Below are 18,529 nucleotides of genomic sequence, written 5' to 3' on the forward strand. Positions count from 1 at the left end.
GCACCTATAGCCTTCAACACACAGTCAGTTTTGTTCTTGAAAGCAAGCAAGTCCACGAATGCCAACATGCCACACAGAAACTTAAATAGCTAAGTTTAACTATACTGTTAACTTTACTATACTGAACTGTTCTTTCTATTCTATTTTATTCTATTCTACTGCATTAAGATGTGTTTTCCATGCAACCTCTGGACATTAAAGCTTTGATTATAAAACTAGAGACTAACTTGAGGTATATGATGGTATAGCATGAGGTTAAAAACTTACTTTAAAAAAATCTCTTTTTTGTAACGACTGAATCTATAGATGAAAGTTTAAAAGTGTTATGTGTATTCCAAAGCACGCAACTGTTTGCAAAACTCTGATGCTTGTACATTGGTCTGAGTGTGACTGGACCGTGGTTCCTCTGGGGAAGGGGGTGCTCACACTTACCCGTTCGGTAGAGTATCGGGATGTGGTCGGTGGAGAGCTTGTGCTCGCTGCGCACTCCTATTAGCAGGGGGCTGCCTCGCCTGCAAGAAGACATTGAGTTACAGCCCTCAGCACCTGAAGATTCATCACCTTGACACCCGACCTGAAGGGACTGTTATTCTCCAGCACAGCAACCGAACTGAACTAAAACAGAGTGAGCTCCTCCCAGATCAGTTGTTGGTGCTGCAAACATGGGAGGCCACAAGACAGAGCGAAAGAATCTCCAAATAAACACAATGCAAGGACACAAGGAATCAGTCTCAAATTTAGCCGCAACTGTGCAAGAGTACTGCAATCCCATGGACACTGGAACCAGGAACATGCTGGCTATTGCTCACTGTACGTATCTACAAACAGCTATCGGCATCGAAATTCAAAACCTGTGCTAGGCACGTGTATGGTTAAACCAACCCGACCGATGCTGATGTTTAGAAGTGGAGTAGAAAACCTGAACACCAGGCTGGCCCAGCTTCAAGTCCAACAGAGGACTTGCCCAAATACTGCCACAACGGCAAATACAAAGTTAAAACCATCTCCTTTCAAATCTCTCACAACCAGAATCTACAAAAAAAAAAAAGAGCTGTTCCAGACGAGTTGTGATACAGGTGGTCACTAAGCCATTTTCAAATAATTTTGGGGAATTTTCTGTTATGACAAATGGAAAACAAGAGAAAGAATGAGAAACAACAGCTAGCCTCACCCCAGCATATACAGTGTGACGAGAACAACAGCTACCCCATTGTCTCCTAACTTGGGGGGGGACACACCAAAACAAGCGACATATAGGGTGCAACAAGAATGTTCTTTCCCACAGCAATACTCACCGGGTACCAACTGCTTGACCAGGATAATGAACACTTTTGAACACAAGGGCAAAAGCACCTTCCTGGAACAAGAGAAATACAAACTGTTTAACCCTTCATTTGCGGCCTGGGCCACCATTTCAGGACCGTGTTTCTCTGAACAAGAGATACTGAACAGAAGGCTTCACAGCCGTCTCCAGAACAACCAGAAGCTCCAGGCACCGCATTCTGGGATGGAGTCCCTCCCCTGAGCCTGGGTAGCTCCTCCTCAACCACTTAATGAGTCTTCCGAACTCCCCGACACTGCACTTGGACATCACTGGCTACCCGTGCAAGCACCCCCGTGTTAGTTCAGAGTGCAGTGAGGCGATGTGCAAAGGCAAAGACCTGCTAAAAGAAGCGCCAAAGCTTTGGGGCGTTTGCTCAGGTGTCGTGGTGCCACCAAACATACAGGTGAGCCACCACAGCCTGCCAGCAAAACGTGTTCTTGGTCTGTTCCTACTACAGCTCCTGCCAGGGAAAAATCACTGAAAAACTGTCTCCCAAACAAGGTGCTCTGGGACGAGAGGCAAGTTGCCAGTGGATCCTGTTCCTGCACACACCTCGGTAAGAACCGACACGAGCAAGCACAGGCTGTGCGGTGACGTTCCCACAAGGGGTCAGCATCTCTTCCAGACGGAGGGTTTCAGGCAAGATTGGAACAACGGACTTGTCTGCGCTGTCCCACACCAGCTCCCGCCCCGGCCACGCTCGCCACCCAACACACCAGGGACTGTCTGCCTCGAGATGCTGTCACACCCCAAACCTGGCCGTTTTCCACAGGTATACTGACTAATGTTAAACAAACATATGACCGAGACGAACGGTCAGAGGTAGGAAAAACAAAACCACTCTTTAACATGTGCCGCAGAACATCTGGTGGCACACTCTGGCACAGATGCAGTGCTGGGCCAGCCAGGCTACCCTGCGCAATACTGGAGTACAGTCGTCGGGGTTTTTGTGCGTGTGTGTGTGCGCGCATCCCTCCCTGTCCCCACCCTGCTCCCAGCATTACCAGCTGCTGGATGACCCTCTCCACCAGGGTGGTGAAGCTGATGTCATCGCTGTCCCGGTTGTCGTACATGTACTTGACCAGCTTGGCGATGCTCTCCGTGTCCGTCTCCGACTCGAAGTCGTAGCCCTTGCTCTCCTGCAGCAACAGCACACGTTGGGCAACGGGCCCTCTGCCTTCCCTTCCCACGTTGCTTTTCCTTCCTTCCTGCCTTTCCTTCTTTCCTGCCTTCAACTTTTCCTTCCCTCTTTTTCTCATGCCTTTCCTGTTCTTCTGCCTTCCTCCCCCCTTTCCTTTTCCTCCTTCTCGCCTTTTTCTTTCCTGCCTTTCCTTGCTTTTATCCCTCCATACTGCGTTTCTTTTTTCTTCTTTTTCCATCCTTCCCTCCTCCTTTTTCCTTTCTTCATTCCTGCCTTTCCTTTTCCTTCCCTTTTTTCCTCTTCCTTCTTCACTCTTCCTCTCCCCTGACTTACCCTCTTCTCCTGCTTTCTTCCTTGTTTCATTTTTTCTTCCCTCTTTCCTGGCCTTCCTTCTTCCTCACCCATCCCTTCTTTGCTTCCTTTCCTCCTTCATTTTTGCTTTTCCTGCATATCCTCTCCTTTCTTCCTCCTTTCCTGCCTTTTCCTTTCTCTTCTTTTTTCCTTCCTTCCCTTTCCCTTGGGCTCCTTTTCCTTCCTCCCATTTCCTTTTCCTTCCTTTCCTTCTCTTGCCTCCCATTTCCTTCCTTCTTCCCTTCCATTGTTCTCCTCCATCTGGATGTACCTACTTTTCCCTCTCCTTCCCTCCTGCCTTTCCACTCCGTTAGTGTGAGGGAGAGGGTGTGAGAGGGCAAGTACAAGGTGAGTGTGAGCGACTGGGAGTGAGGATTGGAGAGCAAGTGTGAGTGCACACACAGTGGTGCACGGGGGGGGAGAGTGTGTGAGCGAGAGCGAGGTGAATGCGAGTGGGAGTGGGGACTACGTGCAGAGAGTGCGAGGATGAGTGTGAGTGCAAGTGGAGCGGGGAGGGTGCAAGAACGTGTGACTGGGGGAAGTGTGCGTGGAAGTGCTCGCTGGGGTGTGCAAGGGACTGCGAATGGGTGACTGAGTGTGAGTGGGGGTGAGTGCAGGGGGGGGGTGAGTGGGGGAAAGCGCAGGAGGGGAACAAGCAGCAGTGAGTGGGCGAGGGAGAGGGCAGGAGTGGGAGGAGTGTGTATGAGCAGGGAAGGTGGGAGGTGGGAGTGTGGAGGAGTGTGGGAGGAGTGAGTAAAGGAGTGTGAGCAGGAGACTGTGAGCAACGTGAGGGGCGGCATGCCAAAGAGTGGGAGGAATGCGAGTGGGAGAGTAGGGCGAGCGTGAGAATAGGAATGGGAGTGAATAGTGGAGTGAAGAGGGGGAGGGGTGAGTGGGGGAATGAGGAGCAAGTGTGAGGCGAGAAGGGAGTGTGAGTCGGGGGGGTGTAAGTGGGAGAGTGAGTGTGAGAATGCGAGTGGGAATGAGCAGGGCAAGTCAAAGTGGGGAGTGGGGGGAGGAGTGGGAGTGAGTGTGAGAATGAGGAGGTTGAGTGTGAGTGGTGGATGGACAAGTGTGAGGTGAGGGGGGAGTGAGACTGAGTGTGAGAATGAGGGGGAATGAGGAGGGCGAGTCAGAGTGAGTGTGAGTAAGAGGAGTGGGGGGTGAGCGGGAGAGCATGAATGGGGAGTGTGAGTGAGTGGGGAGCGAGTAGGGAGCGAGGAGTGTTAGTGGGATGGTGAGTGGGAAGTGAGAGTGGGGGGTGGGAGACAGAGGGGTGGCATTTGAGTGGGGGAGTGTGAGTAGTGAATTGAGTGTGAGTGGGGGAGTACAAGTGGGAGGGCGAGTTAGAGTGAGTGGGGAAGTGTGAGAATACGAGTGGGAGAGTAAGCGTGAGGGGGAGTGGGAGAGGAAGACCGAGTGGGCAATGGGGCAAGTGAGTGGGGGGAGTGAGGAGGAATGTAAGTGGGAGGGTGAGTGTGAGTGGTGGAATGAGTGGGAGAGTGAGGAGGGTGTGTCGGAAGGTGAGTGAGTGGGAGAATGTGAGTGGAGGAGAGTAATGAATGTGAGGTGAGTGGGGGGAGTGCTTGGGAGAGAGTCTGAGTGGGGGAGCAAGTGTGAGAATGGGAGCAGGGGGTGGACTATGAGGGGGGCAATGAGGAGCAAGGGGGGGCAAGAGGTGAGTGTGAGTGCAAGAGCGTGAGTGGGGGCATGAGTGAAGGAGTGGGGGGGAAGAGAGTGAGGAGAGCGAGAGAGCGGGAGCTCTCGAGAGGGAGAGCGCGTGGATGAGTGCAATAATAAAGGGTGTGCAAGTGGGGAGTGTGAAAAGAGTGAGTGGGGAAGGAGCGGAGGGTGTGAGTGGGAGAGAGAGGTGGGGGTGGAAGGAAGGGAGCTTAAGTGGGCGAGTGTAAGTGGGGGAGCATGAGTGGGAGTAAGAGTAGGGGAGGGTGAACGGAGGAGAGTGAGTGTGAGGAGGGGTGTGAGGGATTGAGGGAGCGTAGCTTGGGGTACGTGAGTAGGGAGTGAGTGTGAATGTGAGAATATGAGGGGGAACGTGGTGAGTGTGAGTGGGGGAGCGTGAGTGAAGTAGAGAGGGGATGGGGGAGAACATACAGAGTAGGAGAGCTAGCGCGAGAGTGTAAGTGGAGGATTGTGAGTGTGAGTGGAAATACGAGTGGGGGAACACAAACGGAGGAGAGGGAATGCGAGTGGGGGGAGCGGGTGTGAGAGGCGGGGGGCGAGTGGAGGAGTGTGAGTGGGGGAGTGAGCGGGGAAGTGTGTGAGAGCAGAAGTGAGTGGGAGAGCGGGAGTGAGTGTCACACACACACACAGATCACTCACCAGGAACTTCCGCAGGTCTTTGTAGTTGGTGATGATGCCGTTGTGGATGACAATGAACTCTGGAGACAGAGGAAAGGCCCCGCTCAGCCCCGGCACCAGCCCCCAGCCTGGCAGCGGGCGCCCGCGGCCGCGTAACACAGACAGCAGAGACCACAAAGCTTTATTGTGAGAAGCCGCACTTGGCAGAACTAAGAGAAGAGTTTCACCTCCTGGTGCGATGTCCTCGCTTTGCCCCAGTGGGCATGGCTGGTAATGGCACAAGATAATCAAGACCCGGGTGGGACTCGGGCTACCGAGATCCTGCAAAGTTTCTGGAGGCACTTAAGCGCTTGGCAGTTTCCAGCCTGCTGGAAGCAATTAACCGCTGCGCTCCTCCTGCCAGCCCGTGGGTGCTGCTCCTCCGGCAGCTGCACCCAACACTAACCAAGCTGCCGGCTGCAGTGGCGCAGAGCAACCCCCTTCCATACAGTGGCAATTATGAAAGAAACATAAATAAATAGGAAAAAAAAGTACACAAAATTCCATTCCAAAGAACAGCCACGAAAATTCTTACCATCTGGTTTCATTCCGTGTTTACCTCCTCCTTGCACTGTGCCCATGCACTCACCGAACCTCCAGGCACTAATTCCAGTCCTTCCTGAGATCATTCATGGCGGCAAACACACCCCACGCCCAGAAATGACGTCCAAACCCCTCCGGCTTCACAGTAACTGGGCTCGGCATCGTGGCCCGCAATAAACCCACTGCCCTGGGTCCAGCCACCCCTCCCTGTGACGCGCCAGGCATCGCAGACGGCAGCAAGCTCTTCCAGACGCTCTGAGACCTGTCGAGGAGCGCGCGGTTCCTCAAGCAAACACACTTACCATTGTTTTTATCTGAGCGTTGCGGGTGGCTGTTGATCGGACTGGGCTCGCCGTGGGTAGCCCAGCGCGTGTGGGCAATTCCAAGGTGTACATCAAACTCGATGTCGAGGTCCATGTCCTGTTGCTCTGCAGCAGAAGTAGGAGAAGTTTTTAGTACTGAGGGGCTGCCCCTACCCCAAAGTCAACACGGGAGTATCACCAGGCCTCCAGCGTCCCACGAGACAGCAATACTGACGGAGAAACAGGATCAGCAAATCCAACAAAACATCAAGAGTCTTTTCAGAGGATTCAGAATGCAGATGCACACAAGCGACCTCCCTGCATCCCTCACCCTGCCAGAATAAAACCCAACTTTTAAGAGAGAATCCAACCTTGATTTTATCTCTCGGGGTGCACCCTGCCATCCTGTCACCTGCCATACGCTGGACCAAACCAGCCCAATTCATGGTTACATACCACTGTGGTTAGAATATTCATCACTAATCCTTGTCTCTAGAAAGCATACCATTAGCATTAATATTTCTCTGGAAAGAAACATTCCTTTTATTCCACAAGTGTATCCACAATCTCTTTAAAACTGTATATCCTGCAATTTTCTTGAGCAGGTAAACATTTTCTCAGAAATATTTTGTCTATCTTCTATTTCTGTAATGCACATACCTCCTTGCCCGGCCTTTTCAGTTCCTGGTTTCCTCTACACTATGATTAGATCTGCCCACCTTCCTTTAGGATGAACAGCACTCTGCACCCTGAGGTTAACACTAGCATGGGTTAAAAACAGTTAAGTTACAACAACACAGTAGCTCCTGAACACAAACTAGAGATCTTGACTCCTCTGAAAAGCATCTTCCCGTTCTCACACAGCTTACCCGTATTCCACACCCAACAACGCTGTGTTTCTTTACGTCGTGCTTGGATTTAATGAACCTAATGTTTAAATCAAGGGAACACAAAGAGGCAGAAACAGATGCAGAAGACCTCACTCTCTGCGTCCTGATCAACTTGACAGTCACACACATACACTAGTGACTTCCTGAAGCCAATTGCTCAGCCCATCACTACTTGTATGGACAGCTTTAGTTGGGACAAGCATTACACAGGAAAATTTAAAATTCAACCAGTGAAGTTATTAGAGCATTTATCTTTTTTGCCCAAGCTCTAAGTCTCTGATAATTATCTCCCAGTAATTCCCCTTTCCCCAGTTTAAGGAGTTTTTTTGTTTGGGTTTTTTTTTTTGGCCTTGTTTTCCAAAATGTATGCCAGGTCTGTTTTGCTTTAACAGGATGTGATTCATTTGTCTTAAGAAATTAGGACTTCTCTGTAACTTCATGACAACGTCCCCAGGATCAGTGGGTTCTTCACAGCAAATGCATGAGTGTTTACAACTATGGCACACAAGTTATTTGGAAATAGTGTGTTTCTGGGTAAAACAGATGATATTCAAAATGCAAATGAGATGAGAGGACATTTCAGGGAAAGAGAGCAGGCAAAGAGCAAAAGGGAAATACGTACTGTGAACCTCTTCATCCAGCGCTTTCACTTTCCCCTTCTGTTTGATAAGCTGGATTTTGCAAGCATTAGCTTCCCAGTCTTTGTCATTTCCGCCATCAACTCCCACACCTGAGCACCACCATGGAACATGAAGAAAGAGTGTCAAATGCAGAAAGTATATTACAAGATTTTATGTAAACAAATACTGCCAATTTTTTAATTTTTTTTTTTTTTACAGTGCCCTTTCTCCCCACAGCTGACCCTCCAAATAAAGGCAAGAAAACCCTTAGATTAGAAGTGAGTCTTCCCTTGTCATCTTGAAGGTATTTTTAAAGCCTTAGGTAACAGGCATCAAGAATATTTATAGAGATCTGTATACCAAAAGTTAATCCAAACTTCGGACCACATGATCACAGGCACATCCAATTTGTGTTTCAGCTTTCTTCAGAAGCAGATGACAGTCGAAACATTTCACAAGCACACCACAAAAATCGTCATTTACAAGTGAAAATTTAAACAAGAACCGCTGTTGCTCAGAGAGTGCTACCTGCAGAATCATAGCCTCTGTACTCCAGCCGCTGGAGCCCTTTGATAAGGGTCTCCAGGATCTCCCGTCTTGTCCGGGGAACATGGTAGTTCAGGTAAGCAAAGATGCCTGTATGGGGGAAAAGAGCATAATTTTAGAACAAAATCACAGCTGAGGAAACTCTGTATGTGCCATCCACTTAGTATGCACACTAAGATAAAACTCAGACAGGCCTTCGTACCAAGAACCCCCTGCAGGAAGGCACCACTGTGTTTGCACCGTGTTTTCCTTACCCCACCTGAGGTCCAACGGAGAAGATGTCACTAACACTGAAGAGATCAAAACTAACCACAAAATGCCAGCATCCTTCTCACAACACTGAAAGCAACTAACAGGACAAGCCTGGGTATGATGGGAGAAAGAATTTCCCCGTGAGCTGGACCTACACGACAGAATGAGCTGTCAGGAGACGATGCAGGGGACAGGAAACTCATCACTCCAGATGAAAAATTCAAGGTTTGCTAACGCTGAGCTTCACATGCTGAAGAACCACCTTCAAAAGAAATTCTTCCTTGAACAGCTTTCTCTAAGTTCCTCCCACAGACTCACTAAGAAAAAAAATCATTTAACTCGTGCAAACGAACACCCTCAAACTAATGGAGCTATTTTTTCTGTAGGTTGCAAAGGAAGATAAATTGTTGCTTCTATTTTTAAGCAGTGATGGGGACACACAAATTCCTAGATCTCTGATGCTAACTATGGCTCTATTTCAGAAAGATTTCCTTTGGTGTCATCATGAAACAGTAGCATGAGAAGACATTTACTGGATGCCAGAAATATCTGTACTTGAAATCTACCATTTCACCCTGTCTAACATTTTAAAGGAGAAAAACAGCTCCATGGAAAAAAAGCAAGACGGGTTTCACACAAACAGCCATATATGTGAGTGACTGGTTATTCAAGGTTTGTAATTTGAGAAACTTTATCAAAACCTTTTGAGGAGAAGAGAGTTCAGTCGTGCACACACAAAAACAAAGTCCTTTTAAAGGCATCCCAAATCTTTGATTTTTTCCTGATAGTACTGCCATACAGCCTTGCCTCACAGTTCCCGAACTTATTCACGTGAAAAATGTTACTCCCAAGATGATTTCTGCAACATGTATCTTTATGTTTACCCACAGATTATTTTAAAGAACATTTGGAAAACTGCATTCTTAAGATGTTTGTGTTTTGGAATTAAACTAAATAATTCAAAGCCTTTTGATGTCTGAATCTATTTTATAAGTAGAAATACAGGCTACTCGGAGTTGATGGACGCACTGAATACCACATAGCAAAGTGCTGAAACATTGACAAGGGACTTCTTGGCCTGAGCAGGGACAACAAGGTCGCACGCAGCCATGTACCCTCCTGACGCTCTCCTATTCCTTCTCCCTCTTCCACAGACTTTGGCTACAGGTCTCGGGACAAGTCTGTCATAAGCTTCACCCGCCCACTCCCAAAGCACCAGCACTAGAAGTTACATTTCCTTACAGTTCTGCTGCAAAAAGAGCATACCACGTCTCACTTATTTTCTTCCATATCGCTAGAAAAAATTAGATGCATGTTCTATTGTTCCTCTTTCTTAAACCACCTAGTCAGATGAAGCAGGGCGAGGAAAGGAGATTTTTTTTGTTTCTTTAGCTTCTACCTTCATTTCCCCAAAACCCAATAACCACTTGCAAGACTATCAGGACCAAGTTTATAAAAATTTGCGGTTTCACTTCCATTGCTCCTGACATCCCAAACCAATCACGCCCACAGGCCTGCTGCTGCTGTCTCCAGATGGCATTTGTTCAACTTGAATATTGGTTCCAGTAACTACACAGACAGGGTGAGGTTCCCCCCCCACCACCTCACAATTCACAGCTAAAATCTCAACAGTTAAAATGCTGACAGCAGTTAACAACCTCTGCTGTATTCCAAAAAGCTTCCTCTGAAGGATACTTCCCCCACACTCTCAATCTCCAAACCTTCCTCCCCACCCTTCTGGCAAAAAAAAAAGTTTTCCAATTTGAGATACTTAGTTCACTCTGTTTCTAAAAACTGCATTCTTCAGGCAAACAGCAACCTCCCTGTTTACAAGTGAACTGACTCCAAATAGCTGTCATCCAGGCTGAAGGATGGCACATTTCAGCTACATCCTGGATGCCTAAAATCCTTTACATGACTTCCAGGTCTTACAACAGGAGCACAAAGCAGACTGCTTTATTAGCAGGCAGCTGGAAAAGCCCCTCTCTCCCTATTTACCAGAAACCTCCCAAACAGATGCCCAATGCAGCAGTAGCATTACACATAAAATAACAAGCGTATACCATAAAGCAGAGAAAACAAGCACACAAGATGTCTTTAAAAAGGCAGGCTGGGTTCCAGCAGTTCCTGACATTTCCCTTTACACCAAAGCCACCCACCATGGCATCCAAAGTAAAGCTACTTCAGAAGGCATAATTATAACCAGCACGAATAATTATGGAAACACGAACACTGCTTACATTTTTCCAAATTAGCTAACTAATTTCAGAGTTGAAACCTCTTTCCACGTTTTATGTTTATGCACCTTGGAAGCACACGCCAAGGGTCCCATTCCCACCCAAACCCTGGAGCCTTAGACCTCTTTTTGATGGCGCCGGGCAGCTCCTCGCTCTGGCGTTAGCTGGGACCATCAAACCACTCTCCAGAAGCACCTACAACCTCTGCATCCCCCTCGGTGGCATTTCAGCTATCTCGCTATGGCATAACCAGCCCCGCTCAGGCATACAGCTTCCTAGGAAGTTATTCCACTACCACGGCACAACACCAAAGGCCACTCAAGTGGGATATGCTCTTTTGAGCAAACAGGGACCGATGACAAGCGTTAAGGTGCTCTGGAGTTTGAACGACAGGCTGGCCACAGGGAGACAGTTCCTGGAAGTGCTTTCCAGCAAACAGCAGCAGTGTGAGAGGCGCAAGAGCCTCACTGATGGGAGCATAGAGGAGGCTTTCTTCAGTGGCAGGGCATCACGCTGGGTGACTGGGGAACAAAAATGGAACAGGCTGTCGAGCTGGCATGCAAAGGGTGAAACAGAGCCACTGGGGAAGGAACTGCGTGCAAAAGGGACAATAGGTATGGGCACGTGCCAAGAAGGAAGAAGAAAAGAGGACTGTCGGAAACATGGAGGGGAAGTAGCGTAGAACAGGACAGTAAGCTGATCGCAGGTAGTCTGCTCTGCCACCTTACATCCCACCACGGCTGCCCACCAGCACCTCCAGGCCTCTCCAAACAACAGCGTGCCAGAGGTGTGTGAAGGTAGTCGTCCCCCCACCCCGCACCCAGGGGACAGCAGGCATCACCCGTGTAACGCCACCAGGCATCCAGCTACAAAAAACCGAACTTGTTTCCAGGCCTCGACATTGCATTTTTAATGAGAGTACTTTCCAGTGAAGCAGACTGGGGGGGGGGGCCCAATGCAGTCATCCCAGCAGCCCTGCAGAAAGCACAGAGCGTGCGTCCCCTCGTAAACACCACGCATCTGGAACTGATAAAACAGACACAGCCCCAACGGGCGGGGGGGCACCAAGGAAACACTGCGGCATCTCGCTCAGAGCCCCAGTGAAGATCACTTTGCACAGCACTTTCCACACAGACGCTTGGTGCCCCAGCAAAGCCACGAAAATGAAGTCCTCCATGTGAAAAAAGAGTCTAACTCAGTAGATGGACACAATTATTAGGCAGAAACTCAGTTTCCTTTCATAAAATATTTTTGTAAATGTGAATTGATCATTTTAGTTTCCATCCTGCTTCTGGCACAAGGATCGCAACTTATTCTGAACCAGAAAAATGGCTTAAAACCAGAACGATTTCCCTCTAGGCAGGGCTGACTTCGGACATCTTTGTTAAATCTTAATCTAAATCAGACAGTGGCTTCAACAGTTATTTTCTCTGCCCATTTTAACAAGTTCAGTCACACTTCAACTAAAAAAAAAAAAAAAAAAAAAAAAACCAAAAACCCAAAACTTGATTCCTTGTCACAGATCACAACTGCTAGCAGTGTACAACAAAATGCCATGTACTGAATATGGGCACAAGGTAGAAACTGACTTCCTCCAGGAAGGGATGGCTTATCTGGAATGAGACTGAAAAACAGTAATGTTTATTTCTACTTTTACTGTAAACAAACAGAAAACATCTATCTAGAAAGGAGCCAACTTGGCATTTGTCTCAGGCATTGAAAAAAAATCTATCAATTACAGCACAATTATATTAAGATTATTCATGAGGACTGTGGAAAAAATCTGAATCTAAGACTAAGAATGCCACAAAAAAAACCAAACCCCAAAACCAAGGAATTCAGCGCTTCTTATCAGAAAACACAGAGACTATGAAACCCAAGCCAAGTAAAAGAAATGCAAATACAGTACTGCCGCTGCAAAATATGCGGACACACTGTTCAAAAAAGATGACCATGTAAAGATTGGGAGATTCAGTTTTGATTCAGTTCAGCTTTTAGATCTTGACAGGAAAAGAGCTGGAGTGATAATGGAGACGTCACTATGAAAATAAAATGCTAAGAACTCACCTGTGATCGACACATTTTACAAATGAGAAGGCAAGTAAGATAAGCAGGTTTAAAACTCATCTTAGAGAAAACAGGAAAAAAAGGAAATAAAAATAAATAGAATACTATGTAAAAATTATGCACAATTAAAGTAAAAAATAGGACAATAAGGCTGCCAAAAATGAACACGAGTCTTCCTAAACGCATGACTTAACTAATCTGCAAGCATATTTGAAGGCTTATCACCCATTTATGACACTTGATCGTGATGAATTACGTGTAAACAACAGTTTCATTTACTGGAAATATTTTCAAATGCATTTCATCTTCCCCTTTTCAAACATCCCATAACGACGTGATTCTTCATAGCTGGAGAAAGTTTCAATCCACATTTAGAAATCGGCATTTTTACTGGCTCTACCCTAACTATTGGGTTATTCAGGAATATATGAGCAATCACACCTTGTAATCACTTCCATTTTTAAGTACAATTCCACTACCCTCGACATAAACACTGATGAGAAAAAAAAGACCCAAAGCATTAAATGCTTGTTATGCTTCACTGATCTAAGTGTATTTTTCAAAAAGGTTTATTTCTTCCAGCAGCCACCAATAGGGCTCTACAGGTAAAAATTTTGCTCTGGAGTTAGACCTCAAGCCTTTGGTCCCATCTGTGTAAAAGTACAGCACGGAAGGCGGTTGTGCTGAGTCAAAGGGCATTCAGGTGATACTCACGTCCCAGCACGACGCAAAGCCCTGGCCGTTCAAGAAAAGAACCTCTTTTTACTCAAAAGCTGAACAAAGGATCACTTCATCCAGCTACAAAATGTAGCCTTCTCTTGAGGTGGAACGTGGCACACAACAACTCTTAACCTTGCAGTTTGTACTATAAAAGACCTTTCTACCACACAGCAGAGACTTTTTCTTTTTCAAATCACAATGCCTTGTTGAAGCCTTGCTCTCTCCCTCCCTGTGCTTATATTCAAATCAATCTAGACAATTCAAAAGATGAAAAGATATCAACTGCACAGATCTTTACAGCTGCTTGAAGGCTTCTGTGAGGAGCGCTCTGTCACAAAGCGCCAATTTTTCTGTCAAAGTGACAATTCATTTAAATCACAACAGTCAATGGAAACATGTTGGTTTTGATAAAATTCCAACACAAATCGAGCAAATTTCCATCAGGGTCCCATCTGGTGCACCACCAGCTTATCCCCCTTGCCAGCCTAGATGCCAGGTGCTGAAACTATAGAAATCTTGAAGTCCAAGCAGAACGTTCCTGAAACCAAGCCACCGTGAATTTCAGGTCCCTAGCAGACTTGAAAAGAGGAGTTTCAGTTTCAGCTCAACTTACGCATTTAGACACTATTTAACACAAGTGTTTTTCAGTAATAACACCGCATCTGCCCTCTCTAACTTGCGCTCTGGAACAAGCCAGAAAGAGGAAGTATTACAGAAAACCAGTGAATGGCATTTAATTACGCTATCTTGACAAGCCTGGAGTTGGCATTGTTCAAGGTGAAATACATGCTATGCGACAAAAAAACCACCACCCCCCTGTGAACTTCATCCTAGTCCAGCATTGTTTATAATTGTGAATTCCCAGCTAAAATAAGACAGCGGCAAGCATACTACAGGAATTTAGATCTGACAGGCTCAGAAAACACAATACCCCTGGTCTGGAATACACTAATATACTTCAGGACTTGACACTAATATACTTCAGGATTAGAACAGCAGTCACGCTTTAGAACATAATAAAACATTTCAACTAGTAACTTGACACAGGACTTTGTACACACAGACTGAAAAGACTTGTTCAAAGCATGTCAGCTTATCATACAATTCTTGAATCACACTAAGACCTGCTGTAGTAAGAAGTCCTGTATGTATTTCTCCTAAGTGAAGTATCTTGAACAATATAATTTAAAACATAAAACACTTCCTTTCTTGCAAGTTTGTCTTAAAAACCTTATCTGGTGAACCACCAGCAGAACAGGTATTCAGCTGCTTGTGAAACTCAACTCTTTTCGAACCAATTTTTAATGTTCAAACACAAAACCTAGGCCTTCTTAATGACAGCTACAGAAAGAATTCCCTATAACAGGTGACAGATTTTTAACAGAATAGCATGTTTACCAAACAGACGTTCATTATTTCTATTGTTGACACTCATTGAAATACTTTTTCTGAGACCTTCATTTTCCCATGACCTTTTTGGGGCTCACGTTCCTTTATTTCATGGTAAGTTCACAGGCAAATGAAATGAATCACCGCTTCCAGGTAAGAATAAATGATCACCTCTAGTGTCTTGAATACGTGAAGTTACGCAGGAATAGCTTCTCCTAATCCTTTTCCCACGAAAGCCTTCAGGCTAGGTTTACTGTTGGAATTACAAATTCCTTTATACCATACCATATACTGTTTAAAACCATTTCAACAGACGATGTTATCAGTACATCCAGTTGGCAGTTCCAAAGAATCCTTTATCCTGGTGATTATTATTAGGCCTCAAGTCTTCAACAAATTAGACGCAGGCTACTAAATATCACTGACTTAATATACATTACAGACTGGGGAAACCGATAGAAGTATTTTTCTTCAAACTACAGCAGGGGAGACACCAGGCAGTAACAGGAAGTTCTAACACAGATATTAACCGTAGCACAGAAAAAAGTCCCCAAACTGATGCTCAAAACCTGCTGGAGCGGGCTCCTATTATTTGCTGTGGGCTCCTATTACTTGCTGCCTGGCGGTTCAGTGAGGTAGAATGCTGTGCCAACCCCTGCGTACCGAAATGATGCTAATTCTGCACAGTTTGAATGAGCGCAAGGTCAGAAAAAAGCAGGCTATCGTCATTACGTCTGCTAGCTGTATATGGGAGAGTTCACGTTCAATTTATCGAGTCTGCGCTGGGAAAAAAGCAAAGCAGAAAAACATCCACTCCACGGAGGACCACATTTGTCCACTGGATGCTTCTTTTACCACCCACACGCACCGCTCCAGCTAAAAAGGGCAGGATTTCTCCTGTCTACAGTAAACAACCAGCGGATCAATTCTAAGGACTCATTCTGGCCAAGAGCTGCTACTCTGTGCTTCACAGGAAGGCATACACCTAGGTGTACAAATGGTACTTGGGCAGGCGGGACAGCAGTCCCCACTGATGAACCTGCAAACCCTAAAACCTGAAACTCAAGTCTCTCTTAAGCCCATTTTTGTCTTCAGTAATCGCTAGTAACACAAGACCTAAGTTCAACAGTCCCTTTTTGTCCTTAAAAACAGTCACGGCATACAACAGGTTTATTTATTTACAGAACAGTCTATGGAGCCTGACTACCTTGAAAAACCTGTTTTCCAAATTTCATAGATGCCATTGAACTGGTTTGGTGCATTCAGAGCAAAGCACACCAAATTTATACCTGGCTAGGTCTTCAAACTGCAAGTTTGTAATACCCACCAAGAACAAAACCTACTTTTCACTAATGCTATTAAAAACAAAAACCCAGCACATCTACACAGCAGGCCTGTCGTTTGTGCCAGGCATCAAGGAACTGAACTTTGAGGCTACTTTCCTTTACCTGTCAAGCGGTATGAGCACATCAGTTCACATGACTTCATAAGGGCACACACATGTAAACCTGAACATCGGATTATCAGTATGTTGAAAACATTGTGTTGCTAATTCCAGCCTTGAAGCTGTCATAGGGAGAACTCAGACAACAGCAGCAGCATTACCAAGTTTTTTAAAAAAAATTTGTCGTGATAACTACCTTTCCATCTGAGATGGACTGGATAAAAATCTGAACATGGACCATGTACCCACCAGGTAGCATGGCAAGACAAAGCAACGTATATCCTGACTTACAATTCTATTACAGAAATGTTGTCTGAGGGTTTGTACAAACAAGCAGGCTTGCACATCTGTCACTACACTGCGTGACACAGCTACTCAGACCTTGCAGAGGCCACAGCATGAGAAATCAGAGCCCTCTACTCCAAGACGTAGACTCCTGTGACTTGAGTTAGGAGAGACAATTAAGTCTTGTTAATGTAAGCGCTCAGGCTACCTACAAGCCAGCTCTGCCTATTTATGACGCTTCCAGGACCATCTGAGAGGGCAACGCCTCAATTTCTTCACCTTGTTCCTTTGCTGGAGTCTACTGCTACTGTATGGAAAAAAGCCCAAACTGCCACTGCAATTAACGTTTCCTAACGTGAGCGGAGACCACCGGCAAGTTTGTCTTGCGCTCACCAGCCAGACCACAAATGGCAGCAGCAGAGACTGTATTCCTTAGTTTCTGCGCTTAACCGCAAGTCACAAGAGTCCATGTGGTAGCACCCTCAGACTCCAAACACTTCTCCTCCTGTTCCCTACAAAAACCTTAACTGTCTTCAGCCGTGCACTTCCTGCATTCAGAAGCTCCACCATTTCCAAAGCTTATTTTTCTGTATTAATGTGCTCAGTTAATGGTCTCCTCTTCTCATTTGTCACTATAGGATATATCTCCGGCTCCAAGAGCAAGACTCAACAAGGGAGCCAATAATCCTTAATGCTTTTCTTACTGCTCCATAAAATGTTTCAATATCCAAGAAGAACTTTGCTTATATTGAAAAGGGGAGAAACACATCAAATCTTGAATGCAACTAAGTAACTACCCACAGCATTTTCAGGGCTTATTGCCCTTAAAAAGACAAAGAGCAGAATGTTAATATTGCACATTTCAAAGGCTGGACCTCAAATAAGGCAAGCACAAGGCACCAAAACCATCCCTATTCTTGCAGCAAGCTATTTATAATTATCCTTTCTATTCTTAGCTTTGCTCCACTTTGTACTTTTAACACAAATTAACATAGTGGTAAATGTAAGTACGAATTCCTGATTGCCTCTTCGTAGCGATCCACAGACTTGACAGTTTGAAGGCGATACCAGTTCAATCTCACAAAAACAATGAAAGAAATGGCAACTTGCATGTTAAGTATAAAACCCATAGTCTTACTTAGAGCATCATTTTAATTTTGCATATAAAAATACAGAAAAAAAAACCAAAAAAGGAAACGTGGAAAGACAAATAAGAAGAGCCCACAGGTCACTGCTGCTTAAACTTCCATGGAAAAAACACAAAGCTGACGTAATAGAAAAAAAAGGAAGAGAAAGGATAAATTATATTCCTGTGTCCAAAAGATGAGGTAGAGCAACTGCACTAATATGGCAAACGGGAGTGGAAAGTACCTAAGTGATTTTGGAGACCAAGCCTCACTAGCTCATGCTCCAGTTCGCTTAAGGCATGTGTTCAACACAGGGAAGCTCCGCCGGGCCGTGAACAGACTGGGATGAGCTGGTGCACAACCCTGCAACAGACACTCCTGAGACACGGTGAAACCCATTTACCTGTCTGCCTCACAACCTACGCGGAGTAAACTTGAAGAAATATAGAGTATCCACATCAGAAGTTGTAATGCCTAAAAAAATAACAATAAACACCACTTTTCACCTAAAAGTGGGAGTGGTTATTCTGATATGACCAGAGCCACGTCTAGAAACGCTACCGGTGAAACCTGTCTCCCTTTCCAATAACGTAGATGTTACTGACGTTCACTGGGGCTTCGGCTCCTAGGTCGCCTCGTTGCTCTTTGAGAACTACAACCTATGACCCCACCCGACGTGGCACGGGAGAGTCAAACCCCACCAACATCCCCAAGTGCCCTGACGGCTCCTGCACCGAGAAAAACTGCATATTTTTAGTACTGTCGGGTCTCAGGCGGACCGAGGGCGCTGGCCTTCCGTACGCTCCGGCCACATTCGCAATTTCGGGAGAATTTGCCCTTTCAAGTTATTAATACGTTGGAAGACGCCTCCCCCGGAGAAGCGTACGCGGAGGGCGGACGAGGCGATGACATTTTCAGATAACGGAGACGGGG

General features: G+C 46.1%; 2 protein-coding genes across 2 annotated transcripts in view; both read right to left on the bottom strand.

Annotated features, from left to right (window-relative positions):
* GFPT1 (glutamine--fructose-6-phosphate transaminase 1) overlaps positions 1–18,529 on the bottom strand; it is a 35,494-nt gene that overhangs the window by 14,119 nt on the left and 2,846 nt on the right. The window contains exons 3-9 of the mRNA XM_010563032.1: positions 8,058–8,165; positions 7,532–7,639; positions 6,020–6,145; positions 5,157–5,215; positions 2,329–2,463; positions 1,296–1,357; positions 433–512 (exon numbers count right to left, since the gene is read on the bottom strand). Coding sequence (XP_010561334.1) covers positions 433–512; positions 1,296–1,357; positions 2,329–2,463; positions 5,157–5,215; positions 6,020–6,145; positions 7,532–7,639; positions 8,058–8,165 — 678 coding nt within the window. The remainder of the gene's footprint in view (positions 1–432; positions 513–1,295; positions 1,358–2,328; positions 2,464–5,156; positions 5,216–6,019; positions 6,146–7,531; positions 7,640–8,057; positions 8,166–18,529) is intronic.
* The window catches only part of NFU1 (NFU1 iron-sulfur cluster scaffold), a 24,711-nt gene continuing 18,414 nt past the window's right edge, over positions 12,233–18,529 (bottom strand). Inside the window, exons 9-10 of the mRNA XM_010562880.1 lie at positions 13,108–13,111; positions 12,233–12,245 (exon numbers count right to left, since the gene is read on the bottom strand). The gene's annotated coding sequence lies outside the window, so the exon portion shown is untranslated. The remainder of the gene's footprint in view (positions 12,246–13,107; positions 13,112–18,529) is intronic.

Source organism: Haliaeetus leucocephalus, unplaced genomic scaffold (assembly GCF_000737465.1).
Source record: "Haliaeetus leucocephalus isolate CR32 unplaced genomic scaffold, Haliaeetus_leucocephalus-4.0 Scaffold162, whole genome shotgun sequence".
Taxonomy (NCBI): Eukaryota; Metazoa; Chordata; class Aves; order Accipitriformes; family Accipitridae; genus Haliaeetus; species Haliaeetus leucocephalus.